This window comes from Thamnophis elegans, chromosome 10 (genome assembly GCF_009769535.1).
Source record: "Thamnophis elegans isolate rThaEle1 chromosome 10, rThaEle1.pri, whole genome shotgun sequence".
NCBI classification, from domain to species: domain Eukaryota; kingdom Metazoa; phylum Chordata; class Lepidosauria; order Squamata; family Colubridae; genus Thamnophis; species Thamnophis elegans.
The window spans coordinates 40,257,772-40,278,753 of NC_045550.1; the positions used below are offsets into that span (position 1 = coordinate 40,257,772).

The 20,982-nt window shown below is 43.8% G+C and overlaps 1 protein-coding gene across 5 annotated transcripts in view; it reads right to left on the reverse strand.

Moving 5' to 3' along the window:
• The window catches only part of TRIP12 (thyroid hormone receptor interactor 12), a 95,638-nt gene that overhangs the window by 58,310 nt on the left and 16,346 nt on the right, over positions 1–20,982 (reverse strand). For 3 of the 5 annotated variants that reach the window (XM_032225375.1, XM_032225378.1, XM_032225377.1), the window contains exons 2-4: positions 20,242–20,388; positions 5,078–5,203; positions 2,149–2,957 (exon numbers count right to left, since the gene is read on the reverse strand). In XM_032225375.1, coding sequence (XP_032081266.1) covers positions 2,149–2,957; positions 5,078–5,203; positions 20,242–20,339 — 1,033 coding nt within the window. In that variant the 5' untranslated portion in view covers positions 20,340–20,388. The remainder of the gene's footprint in view (positions 1–2,148; positions 2,958–5,077; positions 5,204–20,241; positions 20,389–20,982) is intronic. The other 2 variants (XM_032225379.1, XM_032225380.1) reach the window with 1 other exon arrangement.

Below are 20,982 nucleotides of genomic sequence, written 5' to 3' on the forward strand. Positions count from 1 at the left end.
TATTACTGCATGATTCATAGCTAGGGCTGTGCAGTGCTTTGAATTCAATTTCTAAAGGATGCTTCAAAATGCATTGGAACACAAATGCAATGTTTATCTATATATGATTCTTTTTTCCACAGATGCATGATTACTCCCATGCAGCTGTCACATAATCCCAAGAAAGTCCTGATTCTTTTACAATTTATAGGATATGGTATCATATTTGCTTTGTTTGATGCTCAGAAGTACCTTTTGTGGGTTCATCTAAAGCACTATACAATGCTAGGTAAACTACTTACTATGGCTACTAATGAATCCACTTAAGTGTTAACATCATTTATCTTTATTCAACAAATATTTTATTTATTAATAAGATCTATATGCTACATAAATTGGATGAAAGACTAAATCAGGGATGTCAAACTCAAGGTCTGGGGGTCAGATCCAGCCCATGATGTGTTTAGATCTGGCCCACATGGAAACAGCAGCGAACCAGCCTACAGGGCCTCTGCCAGCAAAAATGGAGCTTGGGAAGGCCGCGGGCAGCCCTCCTGAACTCCGTTTTCTCTGGCAGAGGGTTGTAGGAGGCCATTGTAGCTGAAAATGGAGTTCGCAAGGACTATGGGTGGCATTCCCAAACTCCGTTTTCACCGGCAGAGGATTGCGGGAGGCCATTGTAGATTAAAATGGAGCTTGCGAGAACTATGGGCAGCATTCCCAAGCTCCGTTTTCTCTGGCAGAGGATTGCAGGAAGCCGTTGCAGCCAAAAATGGAGCCGTTTTCATTGGCAGAGTGTTTGGGCTGCCACAGGTACCCCTGACACAAGTGACATCAAGCTAGCCATGCCCATTCTAGATACATCCCCCCGGGGCTGCCAAGGTCAAATACAACCCTAATGCGTCTCTCAATGAAATTGAATTTGACACCCTTGGTCTAAATGGTATGTTCAAAGGTTTAGTAATCCAGATTTTAAAAAATAAGAGTAACAAAGCAAAAGCAGAGAATAAAAAGTGCAATCCAATGTAACATTTAACCATTCTAAAGCTTAACAATTCCTGTCACATAATTTTCAGAAGTCATTCAATTGTCAGTCTGATCCAACAAACCATTTAGAAGAACCAGGCCTCTAAAACAACAACAAGAAAAGGAGATATCTTTATATCGAGGTGGGTCAGTTGCATGCTGTTCCATAAGAGGAGGAAATTAAAGAAGTCTTACCCTTCTTTGATTTGCCTTAGTCCTTTTATCAACTTTACCTAGGATTTGGGATGCAAAACAAGTCCTCCCAACTAGATCTTACAATATGGGAAAATCTATCTGGAAAAAGCATTTCTATAAGTTCAAATCCTTAACCATAAAGAACTTTAAACTGCAGCATGAACTGCACCTGGAAGCCTACTTCTAACCAGTCCAGAAGACTTCAGTGATAAAATCAGAGGTTTTTTTAATTTCACAATTGTCTTCCTTAAACTAAATATTTACTGCAAAAGTATGTATTGTTTTCTTATAGCACATGGTAAATATGTATATTTATAAATCATATGAATTGCAAAGTTATAAATCTACTGGAAAAACAATATGTTAGTTGATAATGGATAATTTATGTATCCAAGAGAGACACTGAACAGAATCTGTATTCTGATCTGAATTCATATTTAGATACAATCACCTTTTCTACATTTGGTAATCCTTGTCCAAGTTGATACCTTTCCCTCTCTCTTTGCCACACAGGATTATGAATAAATAATTCCTATTCTTGTTTGGAAGATACAACTTAAGAAATAAGAAAAATGGACTCATTCAACATAAAATATGCTAGTAAACAAGATAACTTGAAATATAGGCAAAATATATAAAAACTAGAGGCCAGTGGAAAGTTACATCTTTCCTACTCCATTATAAGCACAGAATTTAAAAATGCAAAGACATGCACCACTGGAATAGAGATCAAGAGTAAGAACTGATGTCTTTGCACCTGAAATACACATTCCCTGCCTAGAGCCCCCAACAGCTCTTTCTTGAATTTACTAATCATCCAGTGATTATGCATGGTAAATTATTTTTCATATGACATTGCAGATCTTATTAAATTATTACAGTAGCTATATTACAACAACAACAACAATAATAATTTCCTCAGAAATGGAAATATTTTCAACAACTCACTTGCTAGTTTAGCCTGTAATCCTGAAGGCCCAGGTTTTGATGCCTCTGGCTTAGAAGAGCCTGGTAGAGAAAGTTTTGTTTTAGGCAAGCTAACTTTGGGGCTAAAACGAGCAGCCCAATCAAACTTTGAAGAGCCACCAATTTTATTTTGTTCTTTATCCCTACTACTCCTCCGTGGGCTGGGACTGGATGCAGATCTGGAGCGCCTGGCCTTGCTCTGGTCTTTTCCCTGTTTGATTCTAGCACCCTGAGAAACAGCAGAAGATGCAGAAGCAACAACGGAGGAGGAGGAAGATGTAGATGCCGAAGAGGAGGAATCTGTGATGGTACTGCACCCAGCTTTGGCTGAGCTCACTGATTTTGAAGCCAGTTTGGTGGGTTTTGCTGGTCTCTCTTCACTGCCAGTTGATTCAGTTGCTGGACGACTCTTTACAATAGGTAAAGTTTCTGTCCTTTTCCGTTTCTGGCTTCTGGAGCTAACGGTAGCTCCACCCTTTCTGGTGTGAGCTTTACTGGTTGATGGCAATTGTGAAGACTTTGACTCTTGCTCTTGATGCAAATGTCTTTTCTTAGACTTAGTCTGAGATTTATTTCTTTCCAAGTCCAAAGAAGAATCAGCGTGCTGAAGTGCTTTGGTTTTTTTGGCAGGGCTAGGAGAATTTGTCTGGTTGTAATCTGGGCTAGCACTGCGTTTCACTCCTCGAGAACTGTCTCTTTTAGGCACCTGCCCGGATTTTTGTTGCTCTAAAGTACTGTCTGTGTCCAGAGCCTCTTGTTGTGGAATTATAATAGCAGATGAGCTACAGCCTCTGAGAAGGTAAACATAAATTCAATATTACTACTCAACAAAGAAAATAATATTTTTAAAAACTGCAGAAATCACCTGGCTATTTAATTTGTACTTTTCAAGGAAATGTGACTGAACAGTTACAACTACATAAGAACAAAGAAGCAAAGCAAAGCTTTGAGTCAAAACATAATAATAAACTAAGCAGTAGTGCTGCGAAGACTTAGAGATTCTCTTACTGTAGATATGTATCTTTCAAACATACTAAACAATAATGCTGAAATCTCCCAAACCATGAGTTATATTTAAGTAATTTTTTAAGTTAATATTTAGTATAATTGTGCAACATTTTCAACTGGGAGTAATAGATACGTTATAGTAAATGCATTATATGAAGAAACAGTAGCAAATATAATTCTGGAGTCTGTAATATCCTCATCGATAGTTTCTTGGATACTTACTAGTTTTTTTGCCCAATTTGGCTTGAAAAAAAAAGGATTACAAAAAGAAATAGAAAGCTGGCACCCTACAATATTGGCTACCTTCATTTTCATATTTATTTTCAAAAATGACAGATTATACATGACCTTTAAACATTGAAAATAAAATTAGTGTGCCCTGTGATCCAGTATTTGAAGAGATCACCTGTTTTTTGGAAGTCAAAAGTTATGAGAAAAGAAGGGGAATGAAAATAAATTCAATCATATTTTGTGATCAGCTATCTGTATCACTGTTATTTTATAAGAATACCTCCAAACATGCTATTAACTTACATATAATCATTAGGCTAGAACATTGTTTCTCAACAATACTGGCTGGGGAATTCTGGGAATTGATGTCTATGTACCTTAAAGTTGCCAAGATTGAGAAACACTGGGCTGGGAAGTTAAAAATGTCTATGTAGTAAATGAGGGAGAAAGTACAGCAACTTTTGAATGGGGTTACAGGCCAAGGCACAAACTACATCTTGCATTTGTTTCACTTTGGGGTGGGGCTGGGGGTGGAAAGGCTTTAAATGCAAAAATAAACTACTTATATCACACCTGCAGGTCCAACATGGTTTCCTGCCAACTAGAGGCAAACATATTCAATAATCAGTGTCAAATTCCACCAAAGAGCTGATATTGAACACTCCTAAAATAAAGAATTTCTATATCTTTGCTAATTTGTTCCCAGAACTACCTTTATGAGAAATGGCAACCAATGAATTTTAACTTTCAACAGTGAAATTTGCTTGCTTCACAACTGATGTTCTTATATCAGTGCTTTTTAATGCTTCATTTGGAACTACATTGAGTTTCACAGTGAAAATTGCCAATACTGAACAAAACTAAAGATGCTAAAGCATTCAATGAAACAATTTGATTCCATATTAGACAATTTAATTGTTATTCCACTGGATTAAGAAGACTCCATTAAATATCCCAAATAAGAAATTTAAAAAAATCAAAATACACTGATCACCTACTCATCTTTTGAAATTAATAAAGCAGGTTATGATTCAGACAGCCCAGCTGAATTCAGGACTTCATAAATCTTGAAAATGATTCAGAAAGAGTGCTTTTGACTTTGCATGAGCACATCATTTTTCTATTAATTACAGCAAGCAATTTCACAAGACCACAAAGATACGTTGTTCCTTGAAGGAAAAAAATAATTAAGCAGTGTCTGTTTAATATGACTCTTAAAGCTGTTTCATCTTTTTCCTTCCATGGAAGCTTTAAAAAAGACTTGCATACTTTAGCAAATAGCAGAGAAGTGCTACGTTTGCACAAGGCTAAATTAGCAATTTGCCCAAATTATTTCTGAACAAACTCTAATTTTCAACATCTACAAACAAGTTTATTAAAACACCAATCCACCATAAATAATATTTATCAATTCTATTTCTTGCAGTCTAGAACAGATTTACAAGTACACTGTTTTATATCACTCAAATGGACACCTTTCATTCTGCTGATATCAGGCTTGTCAAACTTTCATCACATGTACTTACATTTCAAATCTGAATTTCTGAAATTGAAAGTTTTTCTGTTTACTCAAATCAGGTAAAAGTTATTTAGACATTTTTAATAAGTCAGCATGTTTGCGACACATTCCATTGAAGTTACATTAGTAAATTCATAAATATAAAGCTATTACCTTTTAGAAAAGTGTCCTTTGGACTGTTCAGTAGTAGTATTGGACTGCACTTTGGGTGCCTTTGATATAGATTTTTTACTTTCAGAAGGGCTACGTGCCTTATGTTTTGCCTGCCCTAAATGTGACCTGTCAGCAGAAAGTTAAAAACAGAAAGCTATGAAGAACACAGGGACACAAACATGCATAAGGAGCAATTTACACACTGAACTTATTACACAGTTTCTCATTAAGTTGCATAGCATGTTTAGTGAACAGTACTACTAGCTGGGCTTTAGATAAGGTATGAACACCTGAACTGGAAATTTTGTTTAAAATATTAGGTTTTCTTTTGATGTTCTGTTCTTCCCATTGTTCCAATAATTTACATTAAATAAAGTTTTAGAAACGGTAAGCTATTCAAAAGCTTCTACTTTCCTTTATTCTCAATATTTGCCTATTTTATTTACTGTATTTTTTTATTATAAGACACATCTTTTTTCCCCTTAAAATAGGGTAGAAACAGCCATTTTTGGCCTCCAGAAACGCCACCCACACATCCAGTTTCTCTAGATGGATGATCTGCACATAGTTCCTGCTGGCGTCCGGAGCTGCGGCTAAAAAGGAACTTTCACCTGACCTAGAGAACTCCCGCCTGTCACATGGTGAATGTCCTTGACCATCTGGACCCGGAAGGCTCAACCTTGAGAAAAGGCAGGACGATTTCCACTTCCAGGGGGAAGGGGGGAGAGATTGTGCTGTGATTGGAAAGCCTGGAGACTGCGGAGGAGGCTGCTACACTGGGCTGTGGGCTTTCCAAAATTCCGGAGGGGCTCGATCTTCCTAAAGGGTAAGGCTTTTATCAATTTCAAATCTGCTTTACTCTACCCCTCCCACAGCAGGATCTGTCATGCAGGGCTTATTGCTATTGCGCCTGGCTACCGTATCTCTTTGCTGCATGATAGATCCAGGAGGATTGAGAGAGGGGGATGGAGGAAGTGAAGAAGACCGATCTGCTCTCCATGAAGGCTTTTCTCAGGACACTAGATCTCTACTTTCTCTCCAGAAAAAGCTATTGGCATCGTTGGGATCTTAGCTAGTGGAAGAAGCGCAGGATGGAAAGGAAACTTCTGAATACAGGAGCACCAGATCAGAAGTCTCCCTGGAGCCTGGCACCTGCTTTTGCCGAGACTAAGGAAGCAGAGTTGGGAAGAAGGCTGTGAACAAGCCCAGTTGTTCAAGAAGGCAGGGTCATTTTTGGAGGGCTTCCATTTCCCTGCTCAGGCACCACCACAAGGAACCGCTAATCCAAATGGAAGGGATTCCCACACCTCCTCGCCCAATGGGCCGTTCCCAGTCAAGCGCAGCTACAGCCATTCAGCTGCCTGCCTGAGTCTTTCCCTCCTCACTGAAGAGGTCAGCCAATTACTGCTCCTTGGGTAAAGCGGCTCCGTCAGAGGGAAGGGTGGGGGAAAGTAAAGCGCAGAGAGATTTGTTTATCCCTGCCCTACTGTGAAGCAGGTAGAGAAAAGCGGATTTGAGATCAATAAAAGCCTTACCCTTTAGGAAGATCAAGCCCATCCAGAGTTTCAGAAAACCCACAGTACAGTGTAGCAGCCTTCTCCGCGCACACACACAAACATACACACTGGTTTTGCAATCACAACATAATCTTTCCCCCAACCCAAGTGGAAATTGTCCTGCATTAGAAATTTAGGGATCCTGCCTTTAACAACCTGCCTTTTCCCAAGGCTGAGCCTTCTGGGTCCAGGTGGTCGACGACATTCGCCATGTGACAGGTGAGAGTTTCTTTTTAGCTGCAGCTCTGGATGGGACCATTTTTCACCTCACAAACCTCTCATGTGTCGTGTTTTTGCCCTCCCCGGCCTTCAGAATCACTTTGCAGTTTCCCAAACTCTCTGCAATGCCCCATTTTCCTCAAAAAAACAGGGCATGTAGAGGATTTGGGAGACCTGCAGAGTGCTCTTGGGGGCCTGGGAAGGCAAAAACTTTTTTTTAAAAAATTATCTCGTAAATTTGTGTGTGCCTCTTATACTCCGGTGCATCTTATAATCCAAAAAATAGGGTAACTACTTATACTGAGTTACTTTGAAAAATAATCCTGAAAATTTGTGTTTTGTTCCTCAATAGATTTAAACTATATTAAATTAATGGTGATTTTGATTGAACAAATTCCACCTGAACAAAAATACACACTTAGCTAATTTTGAAGAAATTTGCAAGCATTTGCTGTAAGAACAAAAAGAAATTGCTTAAATATAGCCTGGGTCATCCCAAATGTATTTATTATTTATTAAATTTGTAATCAGCCCATTTCTCTACCAAGCAATTCTGGGCATCTTATAATAATACCATGAAGATGAAATGATGTAATTGATGTTAAATATCCCTGAGATGTTTAATTTGACAATATGATACTACGGATTATATTCTACTTGAACTTGAGCACACAATTTAAGGATTTGATCAGCCTTAAAATCCATGGAATACGGATAGGTAACTTTACATTAAATCTAGCGAAAGAATGAAATAAATAAATAATGAAAGCAAATGGAAAAATGGAGGTGGGGATAGGAAGTGTTATTGTCACTTCCAGGAAAGAGATATCGTTGTAACTTTGAATGGTTACAAGGCCAGGAAGGCTAAAAATGTATTTACTTGACACACACACACCCTGAAAAGATACCTAGCATACCTCACTGAGGGAAAAAAATCTCCTAAATAGGGGAGAAGATAGTACTTTTAAAAAAGCCCCTGCTCAGATAGCCAACACACCTCAGGGTGGCAGAGCACCTGAACAAGTTCTTCAGAAATCGTCTCAGGATATGGTTTGAAAGAAATGTTCCTTCAGATACTACAGCCCCAAGCCATTAAAAAAACCCATAGGTTAAAACGAGTATCTGGACTAGATGATGTATTTGATTGTGAATGAGCTTAATTTAAGGAAAACTATAATGGTAACTCATGGACTTAAAAACATGTAACTTCCTGTAACACATAAAAGAGTATATTTTAAGAAATGAATATATTTTGTTTCACTTTAATTATATTTTAGACTTTTCATATACAAGTCAGGTGTCCATAGATATAGTCAAGACACGACCTTGAGGGCAAATAATAAGGAAACTATATAAAAAATAGATCTATCTGTAACCTGCCTGGCAAGGAATTTTCTTCCCGGAAACCTTTCTTCTCGCCTTCTCCCAGAGATGATCTCATTTCCTCTACTTACACTCTTCTCAAGGCAGTTTACAGCTCCCAAATAAATTTCTACATTTAAACTTCCTCAAACATAATCTCTTCAACAACATAACAAGAGGTGGTATATCAACAAATCCGGGTAACCACATGTAGCAATGAAGAGATATTTTTAACTCTCTTTTCATTGCTGCTACATAGTGGGAAGAATTACATATAACTAAAAATTCAATTAATTGCTAGTACAACAAAAAGAAAAAAAAAACATTGTAATGCCTGGAACAACCAAAACAATGTACTTGCTAATTGAAGAATTTTAAATGGTGGGGCCTTGGATTGTTGTACATTAAAGCCACATTAACAGTAGCACAAAATGGAACCATTTCAGCTGGAGAGTAAGAATATGCTGCAGGTGCATTGAGGCAGAATTTCCTGCTAGTTTCAGAATGGGAGGAATATGGTATAGATGTGGATATGTGAATGTGGCCTAAGACAGTAAATAACTGAGTATTCATTTCCTTAAAAGATAAGTAAAAGAAAAAGTCATCACACAGTTTGCTTTGTAAGAAGCTAAAATGGCAGTAATTACCAGTAATCTTTATAATCTTGAAAAGAAAAGATCTGATAGATCTTCAACTCAAGTTGACAAATGCTAAATGTGTTTACAATGTTGTGTGATAAAGATGTTTCAAATATGCTTCTTTATTTTATGATTTATGTTCTTACACGGCCGTTACAACAGTAAATTACTAAAAATAATCATGAACTTAATGTAATAACTTCCTCCCCAAAATTGGGAGTTTATGTTATTGAGACTGTTTCGCCTTCAAAAGTCTTCTGTCAGCCAAAGCACAAATATGCATCTGACCTACATCATTTAAAACGATTCTTCAAAATTATTTTCCATTTAAAATATTTTTACTTGTCCTCTTACTCATCCAATTTTATTCTAGCACTTCATGAATGGAACTGTTTTGATATAAATTTGAAAAATTTTGGTGCGATTAAATTAGACCATTTTAAAAGAATGCATAAAATGCTATTTTATAATACTCAAAGAATCACCTCTAGACAAGATGGGCAGCAAATAAATCAATCAATCACACTCACACAATAATTTATTTTGGAGTTTAAGATATTAAAAAAAATATTAAAAGAGTCATATGAGGCTGTTAAAAAAGCCTTCCCATTTGCAGTACAAATCTTACAGTTTTATCTAATGTTCATGGAAAAAAATAAATATAATCCAAATTTAAACAAAAAGGACGTTGGTCTTACCTGAACGTCTATTTTCTGATGGGAGGAGGGAATGGTCACACGTGGGTTTTATCACAGCCTGATTGGTCCAAGGCTGAGAGGAAATCTATAAATACCGGTGCCTGTCCATTGCTAGCCCAGATTCTCGAACATGAACGGTACAACTGAAAAACAAGAAACAACACAACAAACCCCGGGAAACACCCCCCGGGCCCTCCCCTTGGCCCCAACAGACAGAACTCAGGGCGGGTTGTGACCATTCCCTCCTCCCATCAGAAAATAGACGTTCAGGTAAGACCAACGTCCTTTTTCCAGAATGGGAGGAGGGAATGGTCACACGTGGGACATACCCAAGCTAAAGTCCCAGGGAGGGAGAACAGGAACTCTAGGAACCAAGGGGAGCCTCAGCTGCCACCCCCTGTAGGACCCTACGACCGAAAGACGCGTCCGCTGACGCGAAAGCATCCAGACGATAATGCCGGATGAACGAGGTTGGAGAGGCCCAGGTAGCCGCCCGGCAGATGTCTTCAAACGGGGCCCTCGTGGCCCACGCTGCCGAGGTTGCCGCGCTCCTTGTAGAGTGCGCCGTGACGCCTGACGGAACCGGCCGCCCTGAGGCCACGTAGGCCTCCGAGATGGCCTGACGCAGCCAACGGCCGATGGTAGCCGAGGACACCCTCGAACCCAGAGCTCCAGGTAGGAAGGAGACAAACAAGGCCTCCGACTTGCGGAAATCCTTGGTCCGCCGGAGGTAGATCCGCAAGGCACGGCGGACATCCAGACGATGCCAAAGACGCTCCCTGTCAGTGGACGGACTCGGGCAGAAGTCAGGCAGGACGATCTCCTGAGCCCTGTGAAAGGGGGTATTTACCTTGGGGACGAACGCCGGGTCAAGGCGAAGGACCACTCTGTCCTGGTGAAAATGACAGAGGTCGTCCTTACAAGACAGGGCGCCCAGCTCGGATATACGCCGGGCAGAAGTGATGGCCACCAGGAAGACCACCTTCAGTGATAAGAAGCGCAAGTGCACCGAGCGGAGAGGTTCAAACGGGGCTCCTGTTAATGCCTTGAGGACAAGCGGAAGATCCCACGTGGGGAATCTATGAACGGGGGGAGGCCTGAGATTTGCCGCCCCCTTGAGGAACAGCTTGACCAGAGGAGACTGGGAAAGAGAAGAAGATCCCGCCCCCCCCAAGACCGAGGACAGAGCCGCCACTTGGCGACGCAAGGTGTTTTGCGAGAGCCCGTCCTCCAGGCCCTTCTGAAGGAAATCCAAGACGTTGGGGATGGTGGCTCTGACGGGAGAGATGCCCTTGGGGGAGCACCAGCGGACGAACGCTGCCCAGGTGGAGTTATAAATGCGGGTCGTTGAGGGACGACGGGCCGCCTCGATGGTGCGAATGACCCCGGAAGACAGATGAGCCCCCCTTAGAAGCCGCCGTTCAAGAGCCAAACGGTCAGCTGAAGCCACTGAGGCTCTGGGTGAATCAGGGCCCCCTGCCGTAAGACCACCTCCCCCTGCGGAATCCTCCACGGGGAAGTCACTGACAGCTGAACCAGGTCCGCAAACCAGGGTCTCCTGGGCCAAAACGGGGCCACCAGAATGACCAGGGCCCTTTCCGTCACCACCTTCCTGACGGTCCCCGGGATGAGTGGAATGGGGGGAAAGGCATAGAGGAGGCCCGGGGGCCACCGGCTCCTGAGGGCATCCGTGCCCTCTGCCGAGCTGGATTGGAAACGGGTGAAGAAACGCGGGAGTTGTGTGTTCTCGGGAGACGCAAACAGGTCCACCCGGGGGGACCCGAACCGACAACAGATCTCCCGGAACAGCGACGGGTGGAGTTGCCACTCGCCGTTGTCCAGAGTTGCTCGACTGAGCCAGTCCGCCTGGACGTTGGAGAGTCCCGAGATGTGCTCCGCCACCAGGGACTGTAAGTGTTTCTCCGCCCACGACCCCAATCGCAGAGCCTCCAGCCAGAGGGCTCTCGAGTGGGTCCCGCCCTGACGATTGATGTGCGCCTTGGTGGCCACATTGTCCGTCAGGAGGAGAACGTGGCTCCCTTCCACCGAGGAGCGAAAGTGACTCAGAGCCAGACGCGCGGCCTTCAGTTCCAGCCAATTGATGTTGTGACGGAGGTCCGAGGCCGTCCATCTGCCCTGAGCCAACCGAGAGCCCACCAGGGCCCCCCACCCGAACAGACTCGCGTCCGTGGTGACGGTCACCCTGTTCGGCTCCCAGAACAGACACCCCCGCTGGATGGCCGGGGAGAGCCACCACACCAGGGATGCACGGACTCCCGTCGAGATGCGGAGAGTCCGAAGGGAATTGCTCATTCGTCCCCTCTGATAGGGGATAAGCTCCCATTGAAGGGGCCGAAGATGGAGTCTGGCCCACGGGACAATCCCTATGCAAGAGACCATCTTGCCCAATAACTGTGACAGAGAGAGGATGGAAACGGAGCGCTTTGTGCGAACGCTCTCTGCCAGCCGACGAAGGCTGACCTGCCTCTCCTGAGACAGACGCACCTCCCCCAACTTGGAATCTATGACTGTCCCCAGATGCAGAATGCGAGTGGAGGGAGTGAGATGGCTCTTTTCGAAGTTTACCGAGAACCCCAGGGCCTGGAGGCTTCGAATGGTAATCTGAAGATCTGAAACGGCCTGAGACAGGGAGCCCGCCTGAAGCAAGACATCGTCTAAATAACATTGGAGGCGGACCGGGACCGATCTCAGATGGGCCGCCAGAGCCGCCAGGACCTTTGTGAAGGTCCTCGGGGCCGAGGCCAGGCCGAAGGGAAGAGCCCTGTACTGGTAATGGTGGGGCCCGTGGGAGAACCTCAAGAACCGGCGATGAGCGGACAGGATGGGGATATGAAGATAGGCCTCCGTGAGATCCACGGAGGCCAGGAAATCGCCTTTCCTGATGCCCTGAAGGATGGACTTGAGCGATGACATTTTGAACCGCCTGTAGACCAGAAACCTGTTCAGGCGCTTGAGGTCTAGAATTGCTCTCCAACCCCCCGTGCTCTTCGGGACCACGAAGAGATTTGAGTAATGGCCCCGGCCCCGTTCCCCTGCGGGAACCGCCTCCACCGCATGGATTTCGAGGAGGTGGGCGATCGCCTGACTCATCAGGCGGCGGCGCTCTCGACTCCGGGATGGAGGGAACGACCGAAAGAGATTTGGAGGAGTGGAGAGAAATTCTAACCTGAGCCCGTAACGAACCGTGGCTCGAACCCAGGCGTCCGACGTGATGTCGTCCCACCGGTCCGCATAAAGAGCGAGGCGGCCGCCGATGGGATGACTCGGGTTCGAGTCACTTCCCCCTGCGGAAGGGACGGCCGCCTCCCCCCCGAAAGGGCCGCCGAGCCTGGCCCTGGAAACGGCTCCTGTCCTGGAAGGGCTGCCCCAAGAAATGCCTGTCAGAAGAGAAAGAAGAGAAGCGCTGGTTATAGCCGAAGTTAGGGGCCCTATACCGTTGCCTACGGAAGGGACGTGACTTGTTCTCGGCCTTCTTAGCCGTGGAGGGTAGGACCTTCTTCTTGTCCTTATCCTCCACGAGGATGCGAGTAAGAGCCTCCCCGAAGAGATCGGGCCCCTTGAAGGGGGCAGCCGCCAAATCCCATTTCGCTTTGTTGTCCATTTGCCAATGGCGCAACCACAGGAGCCTACGGGAGGTGACCGAGGTGGCCAGGGCGCTAGAAGCAAACCTGACCGTGTCCAAGGTCGCGTCAGCTGAAAACTGACACGCCGCCAGAATCTTGACCAGATCCTGATGGATCCGGTCCTCCTGTATGGGAATGCGTGCCTGCAGCTTCTTGAGCCACATGACCGTGGCACGATTAAAGTAGGAAGCCGAGGCCGCCGCCTTAATGGCCCACGCTGTGGCGTTGAAGTTCTTCCGCAACGTAAGCTCTGCGCGCTTATCCTCCGGCTTCATCTTATCTGCCGCATCGCCCGACACCACCGGGGAGGAGGACACCAATGCGGCCACAGGGGTGTCAACCGTCGGGAGCTGAATGGCCTGAGCAAAGGTTTGCTCCATGTTATAATGCCGACGGTCGGTACTACCTGGAGAAGAGAAAGTGGAAGGTTTAGCCCACTGGTCGGTCAGAACCTCTAGGAACAAGGGAGGGGCAGGGATCTCTTCCTTGTTGGTGGCCGTGGCAGAGAACATGACCATGTCGGGATCCCTTGGGGGGGGCACAGAGGGATCCCCAGTTCCGACCTTGGTGGTGTGCCTCGCCTTATCCAAGAGAACTTTAAACAAGGCGGGCATAAATAGGACCTTAGAAGAAGGCTCCTCCGAAACAGTGGTATTCTCATCATCTGAGAATCCCATCTCCTGGGGTAACTCCCCCCACCCAGGAAGGAAGCCTCACTGATCATGGAAGGGGAGGAAGCCCGAAACTGAGCCCTGTTCAGCCCCCCATGCCTAGAGTAAAGGGAGCCTTTGTCCCGCTGGGCAATGCCCCGAGTGATGGCTGCCGAAATAAGCCTCTTAATCCCTTCAGGGAGATTATCCAGATCCTCCACATCCCCATAAGTAGAAGCAGGGCCCTGAGGAGCCAACCTTTGGGGGGAACAGGGGCCTCTGGACGTGCCCTCCAGAGGATCATCTATGGGGGATGGAGAACGCCCCCTCCTGGAGAAGGCCTGCGACCTACCAGGGGAGCTGCATGAAGAAGCCGGGCTAAAACCTCTAAGTAGAGACCTTTCTGAAATGGGCCTAACAGGGGACCTGGATCTGTCCCTAGATAAAGGCTTGGAGGACTGGGCCTGCCTTTCTGCCCTGGCAAAGGTCCTTTCCAGCGCCCTATGGCCAGCTGCCTCATCCCTAGAGACAGAACTGGAGGGGCGCCTTGAAGAAAGGGATCTCTGAGGGGGAGCCCCCCTCCCCACCTCCCGATCCAAGGCCTCCTCACTCCCAGTAGGGCCTGCCCCTTGCCCCTGGGGAATCTCCGCTCCCTCGTCCATGCCCCACTCACGTGTCTGACGAAAGGAGCAGGAATCGGCCTCCAAAGTCCCACCTGAGACCAGGGCCTGAAGCCTGTGGGGAGACCTAGGCTCAAGGCCTCTCACTAGGCCGCACTAGGCCCGTCAATAAGGCAAGGCCTCACGCACGTGGCAGCCTCCAAAATGGCCACCGGAACTCCGTGCGCGGGAGAAAAGGGCTGGAAATAATCACCAGCAGCCCAGCCAGGCTTCTAGCCGGCTTCACTTTAAATTGAGCAGGGAGAGCCGCTCTCCCCCCCTGCTCTGTCTCCCCGGCAACACAAACAAAGGAAGCCTGCAGCGAGGGGCCCCCTCCGGAGCGATCTGCACGCTGGAGCCTCGAGGCTTAAAGTTTCACTTTCACTTTCCTGCTGCAAAAACACAGCCTCTTCAAGTAGTTTGAACGAAGCAGTTTGAATGCTGCAAAAAAACAGCCCCTTCAAGTAGTTTGAACGAAGCAGTTTGAATGGAACCGCACCCCCGCACCCGGGGACGGGCAAAGGTTCCTGGCCTGCGGGGGGGAGACTGGTGCCCCACTGGGCTCTCCCCCAGCCGCCCGAGGCAGAGATCTGTCCCTTGGGGCCGCAGCAGATCAATTTAGAATTTGAATTTAAAGTGCCCAATTAGCCAAATAGGAATCAGATTGAATAGAACTCACCCAAAAGGAGAAAACAAACAGAACCTATCCAACTACTCTACAGCTTGGACCAGGCTGAGAGAGAATCTGGGCTAGCAATGGACAGGCACCGGTATTTATAGATTTCCTCTCAGCCTTGGACCAATCAGGCTGTGATAAAACCCACGTGTGACCATTCCCTCCTCCCATTCTGGAAAACAGGATATCATTCTGTTGTGTACAGGTAGCCTTACAGTTGACTTACAACCATTCATTTAGCAACCATTTCAATTTACAACAGCACAACACATTTCAGCAGTGACTTACAAAGGTGAATCCTCACACTTAATGACTATTATCTTTTAATCAACTGATTATCTATTCATCCATCCACCCAATGTACATATTTATTTATTTATTTATTTACTATTAAAATTAATATGCTGCCCAATCCCGAAGGACTCCGGGCGGCTTACAAGGAAGAAAAAGAAAATAAAAAAAAAATAAGAAAAAAAGACAGAAAAAAAAGAGTTTAAAATCACAAAACCACATACATTCATTCTAACCGGGGCTGGACCTCAACATGAAATCAACAGCCCCAGGCCTGCCGGAACAGCCAGGTTTTAACAGCTTTCCTGAAGGCCATGAGGGTGGGTATGGTCCGGATCTCTGGGGGTAGCTGATTCTAGAGAGTCGGAGCAGCCACAGAGAAGGCTCTCCTCCGGGGGCCCGCCAGCCGACATTGTCTGGCTGACAGCATCTGAAGGAGGCCCAATCTGTGGGATCTTACTGGCCGCTGGGAGGTATGTGGCAGTAGGCGGTCTCTAAGGTACACTGGCCCTAAGCCATGTAGGGCTTTAAAGGTAATAACCAACACCTTGAATTGTGTCCGGAGACCAATTAGTAGCCAGTGCAGCTCGCAGAGGACAGGTGTAACGTGGGTGTACCTCGGTACACCCAATATCGCTCGCGCGGCCGCATTCTGTACTAGCTGCAGTCTCCAAACGCTTTTCAAGGGTAGCCCCATGTAGAGTGCGTGGCAATAATCCAGGCTTGAGGTGACAAGGGCGTGAGTAACCGTTTGAAGTAGGACCGCAATTGGTGCACCAGGTGAACCTGGGCAAAGGCCACCCTGGTCACAGCCAACAGATGATGTTCCAGCGTCAGCTGCGAATCCAGGAGGAACCCCAAATTGTGAGCCCACTCTGTGGGTGTAAATTTTCACCCCCCAGGGTTAAGGATGGACTACCTAGGCTGTCCTTCAGGGGGCAGCATCCAAAGCCACTCAGTCTTATCAGGATTGAGTGCAAGTTTGTTCACTCCCATCCAGTTCCTAACAGCTTCCAGGCATCGGCACATCACGTCCACCGCTATATTGAGCTGGCACGGGGCATAAAGATACAGTTGTGTATCATCTGCGTATTGGTGGTACTTTATCCTGTGCTGTCGCATGATCTCACCCAGCGGCTTCATGTAGATGTTAAATAGGAGGGGGGACAAGACCAAACCCTGTGGCACACCACATTTGAGGGGCCTAGGAGTTGACCTTTGCCCCCCCCCGACCAACACCGACTGCGACCTGTCAGAGGGGTAAGAGGAGAACCACCGTAAAATGGTGCCTCTCACTCCCACCTCCTCCAGGCATCACAGAAGCATACCATGATTGATGGTATCGAAGGCCGCTGAGAGGTCAAGAAGCACCAGGACAGAGGAATGTCCTCTATCCCTGTCCCGCCAGAGATCATCAGTCAGAGCGACCAGAGTGGTTTCCATGCTGTACCCAGGCCTGAAACCGGACTGAAAGGAGTCTAGATAATCCGCTTCATTCAAGGACCGTCGGAGTTGAAGCGCCACCACCTTCTCAACATAGCCATGTATTTCATACATGTGAACCTGGACAGTTGTATAAACAACTGACCATATTCCATATCAATGTGCTATCAATTCAGGGTTTCTTAATATAATTGCCCAGTCATGTTTTGTAAGATGGGTGGCCATATAAATGACAGCGAAATAAAAAAAAATCTACAATAAAATCTCCGAATAATGAATAAAATTTTTGTTCAAAAACTACTCTTTGCATTAAAATATAACCCCAAACAGTGGCAGAATACAGGTAGTCCTCCACCTATTACCACAATTAAAGCCCAACTTTTTGTTGTTAAGCGAAACGTTTGTTGAATTTTGCTCCATTTTATGACCTTTCTTGCCACAATTGTTAAGTGAATCATTGCAGTTGACAAGTTAGTAACAAGTTAGTTAGTTGTTAATTGAATCTAGCTTCCTCATTGATTTTGCTCATCAAAAGGATGCAAAAGGTAATCACATAATCTTGGGACACAACAATGGTCATAATTATGAACTAGTTGCCAGGCATCAGAATTTTGATGACATGATAATGGGGATGCTACAAAGGTGGTAAGTGTGAAAAATAGTCATGTCACTTTTTTCAATGCCATTGTTACTTGAACAGTCACAAAATAAACTGTTATAAATCAAGGACTACCTGTATTAAACAACTGAAGATTCTAGCTATATTAATTTTGGGTCCCTTGTCCTCTCAATATACTATGCTTACCAAAACGAAATTATATACACTCGTAAAAAGACAGAGATGACAGTAGCAGAATACTAAATCCCAAAACGCATACCATAAATCACAGTTTCTGGAGAGATTATCATACCAATTCAATGGATTCATGAGGTTTTATATAAGATTCAGTGAGAAAATCCTGATATGGTTTTTCCTTTTTAACCAGGCATAAAACAATATTTACTTTCAGTGTTCATATTCTTTCTTGGGATGAATTATGTACAACTAGATAGCCATATTCCATTCTCTACTTAGCTGATTGCTTGCTTAATTAGTTCAGGTTAATTGTGTTTTTTCCTGTGTTTGAATATTATGCAGCCTAAGTGTTCTCAAGGTATTTATGAATTTTATAATACTGATTTAATATATATGTACTTGTATGTAATGTATACACTACACCATAATTAAATACTATATCTATTTTCTCTTTTAGAATAATTATGAGACTAAATATATTGTCCAACATATCCTTTCCTAGGCTGGCACGGGCTCCCTTCTCTAGCTGATAAGAAACTTTTATCTCTTGAGCCTCCTACAAAGACCTCCAAAGGTCCCATGATGGCTTCTCTTCTTCAATAAATCTTCTCTAGACCCTAACAGCTCCACTTCGAAAAACGTCAAACCCTTCAACAATGTATAAATGTCCAGTCTATGTCAAGTATTTTAGCCATCATTAAACCAGCAATAAATTTGCAGATGCTGTGTAACTCCATTTTGGGCTACCAGCTATCATGCCTCCTTCCAGTTCTCACTTCTCCTTCACAATGGAGCATTTTTTTTAGCATTCTTCTTATATCGAGTACTTGAGAAGGTATGTGTAATTGTATATGAATATACAAAATATTTGTACCGTATATACTCGAGTATAGGCCGACCCGAATATAAGCCGAGGCACCTAATTTTACCACAAAAAACTGGAAAAGTTATTGACTCGAGTATAAGCCTAGGGTGGGAAATGCAGCAGCTACCGGTAAATTTCAAAAATAAAAATAGATACCAATAATGTTTTTGAATATTTATTTCAAAGAAAAACAGTAAACTAGCGGTGTATTCAATGAAATACTTCACTCACCTCATGATGCTGATGTCCCGCTGTGATGATGATGTCCCGTGCAGCCGCGGGAGCGATGTCCCGCCTCCTATGACACACGGCACAGTGATTCCTATCATTGGATCACTGTACCAGAGGAGGTGGGACATCGCTATGTGGCTGCTTGCCATAACAAGGAGGAGGTGGGACATCGTTGCAGAGCGGCAGGAGGGGGAGGAAGGGGAATCGTAAGACAGCCCTGCATTACATTAGAACGTGAGGAGGGGGGATGGTGCGGTGCGCGCTGCGCGGCAAACTGACACAGAGGGAGGGGAAACTCACAGGGACACTGGGCCATTCACAAGTGTCACCCAGCGGCATGGCCCCGCCCCTTTTTCTCCTCCATTTCGGGCAAATTTTTCACTGACTCGAGTATAAGCCGAGGCGGCTTTTTTCAGCCCAAAAAGTGGGCTGAAAAACTAGGCTTATACTCGAGTATATACAGTATATTCTGAACTCAAATATGTTGAGGTCAAGGTAGTTGTTTCTGAATTTGAAACTGGTTCTTCCAACCAATTCAAAAATGTTCCATACCCAAAAGAGCTCTGTTTCAATTGTGTTTTAGAGTTTATGTGCATTGGGGGGGGGTCTCATTCTTGGACAAGAAATATAGATTCTAGACATTTACTAGTGACAACAAAAATGAAATGAGTTTATAAATTTACTCAAAATGTCACCGAATTTACAGAGCTGAGCTTATTTGTTACCTATGTATCAAATATAGGGAAATTTCATTTTGAATATTTTCTAGACTGCAGAAACAGTACATGATTATTACCTCTTAATATTTCAATGTTAACTACTTACAGATTCAAAAAAAGCAGATACAGCATTCTGAAAACTACCCAAAACAAAAACACAAAAATGTTTTTTACAGCAGTCCTTGTTCAGCAATCTCTCATTCAGTGATCACTCAAAGTTATGATGCTGATGAATGAGAGAACCTATGATTGCTCCTCAAAGTTGCAGTTATCCCAGCATCTGTATGTAAGATCACATAATAATGATCCAGGCTGAAAATCATGTAATCATGATTTGGCAATTGACTCATAATTATGAGAATAATTATGGAATCTGATTTAATTTTGTATATTATTTGGAACCCTGACATATATTTGTATACTTCTCCCCTAAAACATAGTACATTATTTAATTTGTTCTTTGCAGTTATTGTTCTATGTGTTTCATATTTGTTGTTACTGTAGTCAGTTCAGATCGTAATATCAATAATTAGTTCTTTTAGTTAATGCTCAAGAGAAAGTTACGTAATTCCCTATCATTTTAGTTGTTAACAATGTATTCAAAACATCAACATTAATTAATACATTTAAGCCCCAGTTTATATTTAAAAGGTATCATAGCTTCTTTTGTACAATAAATTATGCTGACTTTTGAAAATTTTGAAGAAATTAGCATACCTTCCTCCTACTGCGTCGTCTTGTGATTGGGCCCCTACAGTGTTCCTTTGTGAACGTCGCAGTGACCCCCCTGGACTGTTATTAGGCCGGTTGGACATTGGCACCTCTCTCCTGAAGGGACATACCCTTTCTAGACACTACCATTCACTGAAAAATAAAACATATATTTTTATTTAATCAAAATATAGGACATTTGCCAACAAAATTGTTCGTATGTCAGGTGACACATTCTACTGTATAACACAAATAGCTTGAATATTAAAACCATGAAACTTACAACATATTGTTTTCTTCTTGCTATGCTCCCATTTTATGTTAAAGGTTATTTTAATACCTCAGATTATTTACAAAATAGAGAATCAAGCATTATGACTGTTTGATTCAATAACTGAATTTATGAAATATTTAAATTACCTCTCAATTACCTACTAGCATTATATATTTCATTATGAAACATAATTCTAGAGTTTAAAAGAGAACACTTATCAAATTTCATTTAGTTTTTAAGAATGGGAAAATGGTATTTCATACCAATAGAAAATAATACAATTGTTTAGCCGGGGACACACACACACACACACACACACACACACAATACTGGTGTTTTTTAAATACACAAACTAAATTGATCCTGTTAACACAATGAATAAACAGCTGGGATACAAAAATATAAAATTCAAGATTAAATATCTGTATCTTTTTATTTTGGCTCCAATATTTAAGCTATAAAAAGCTATGCAA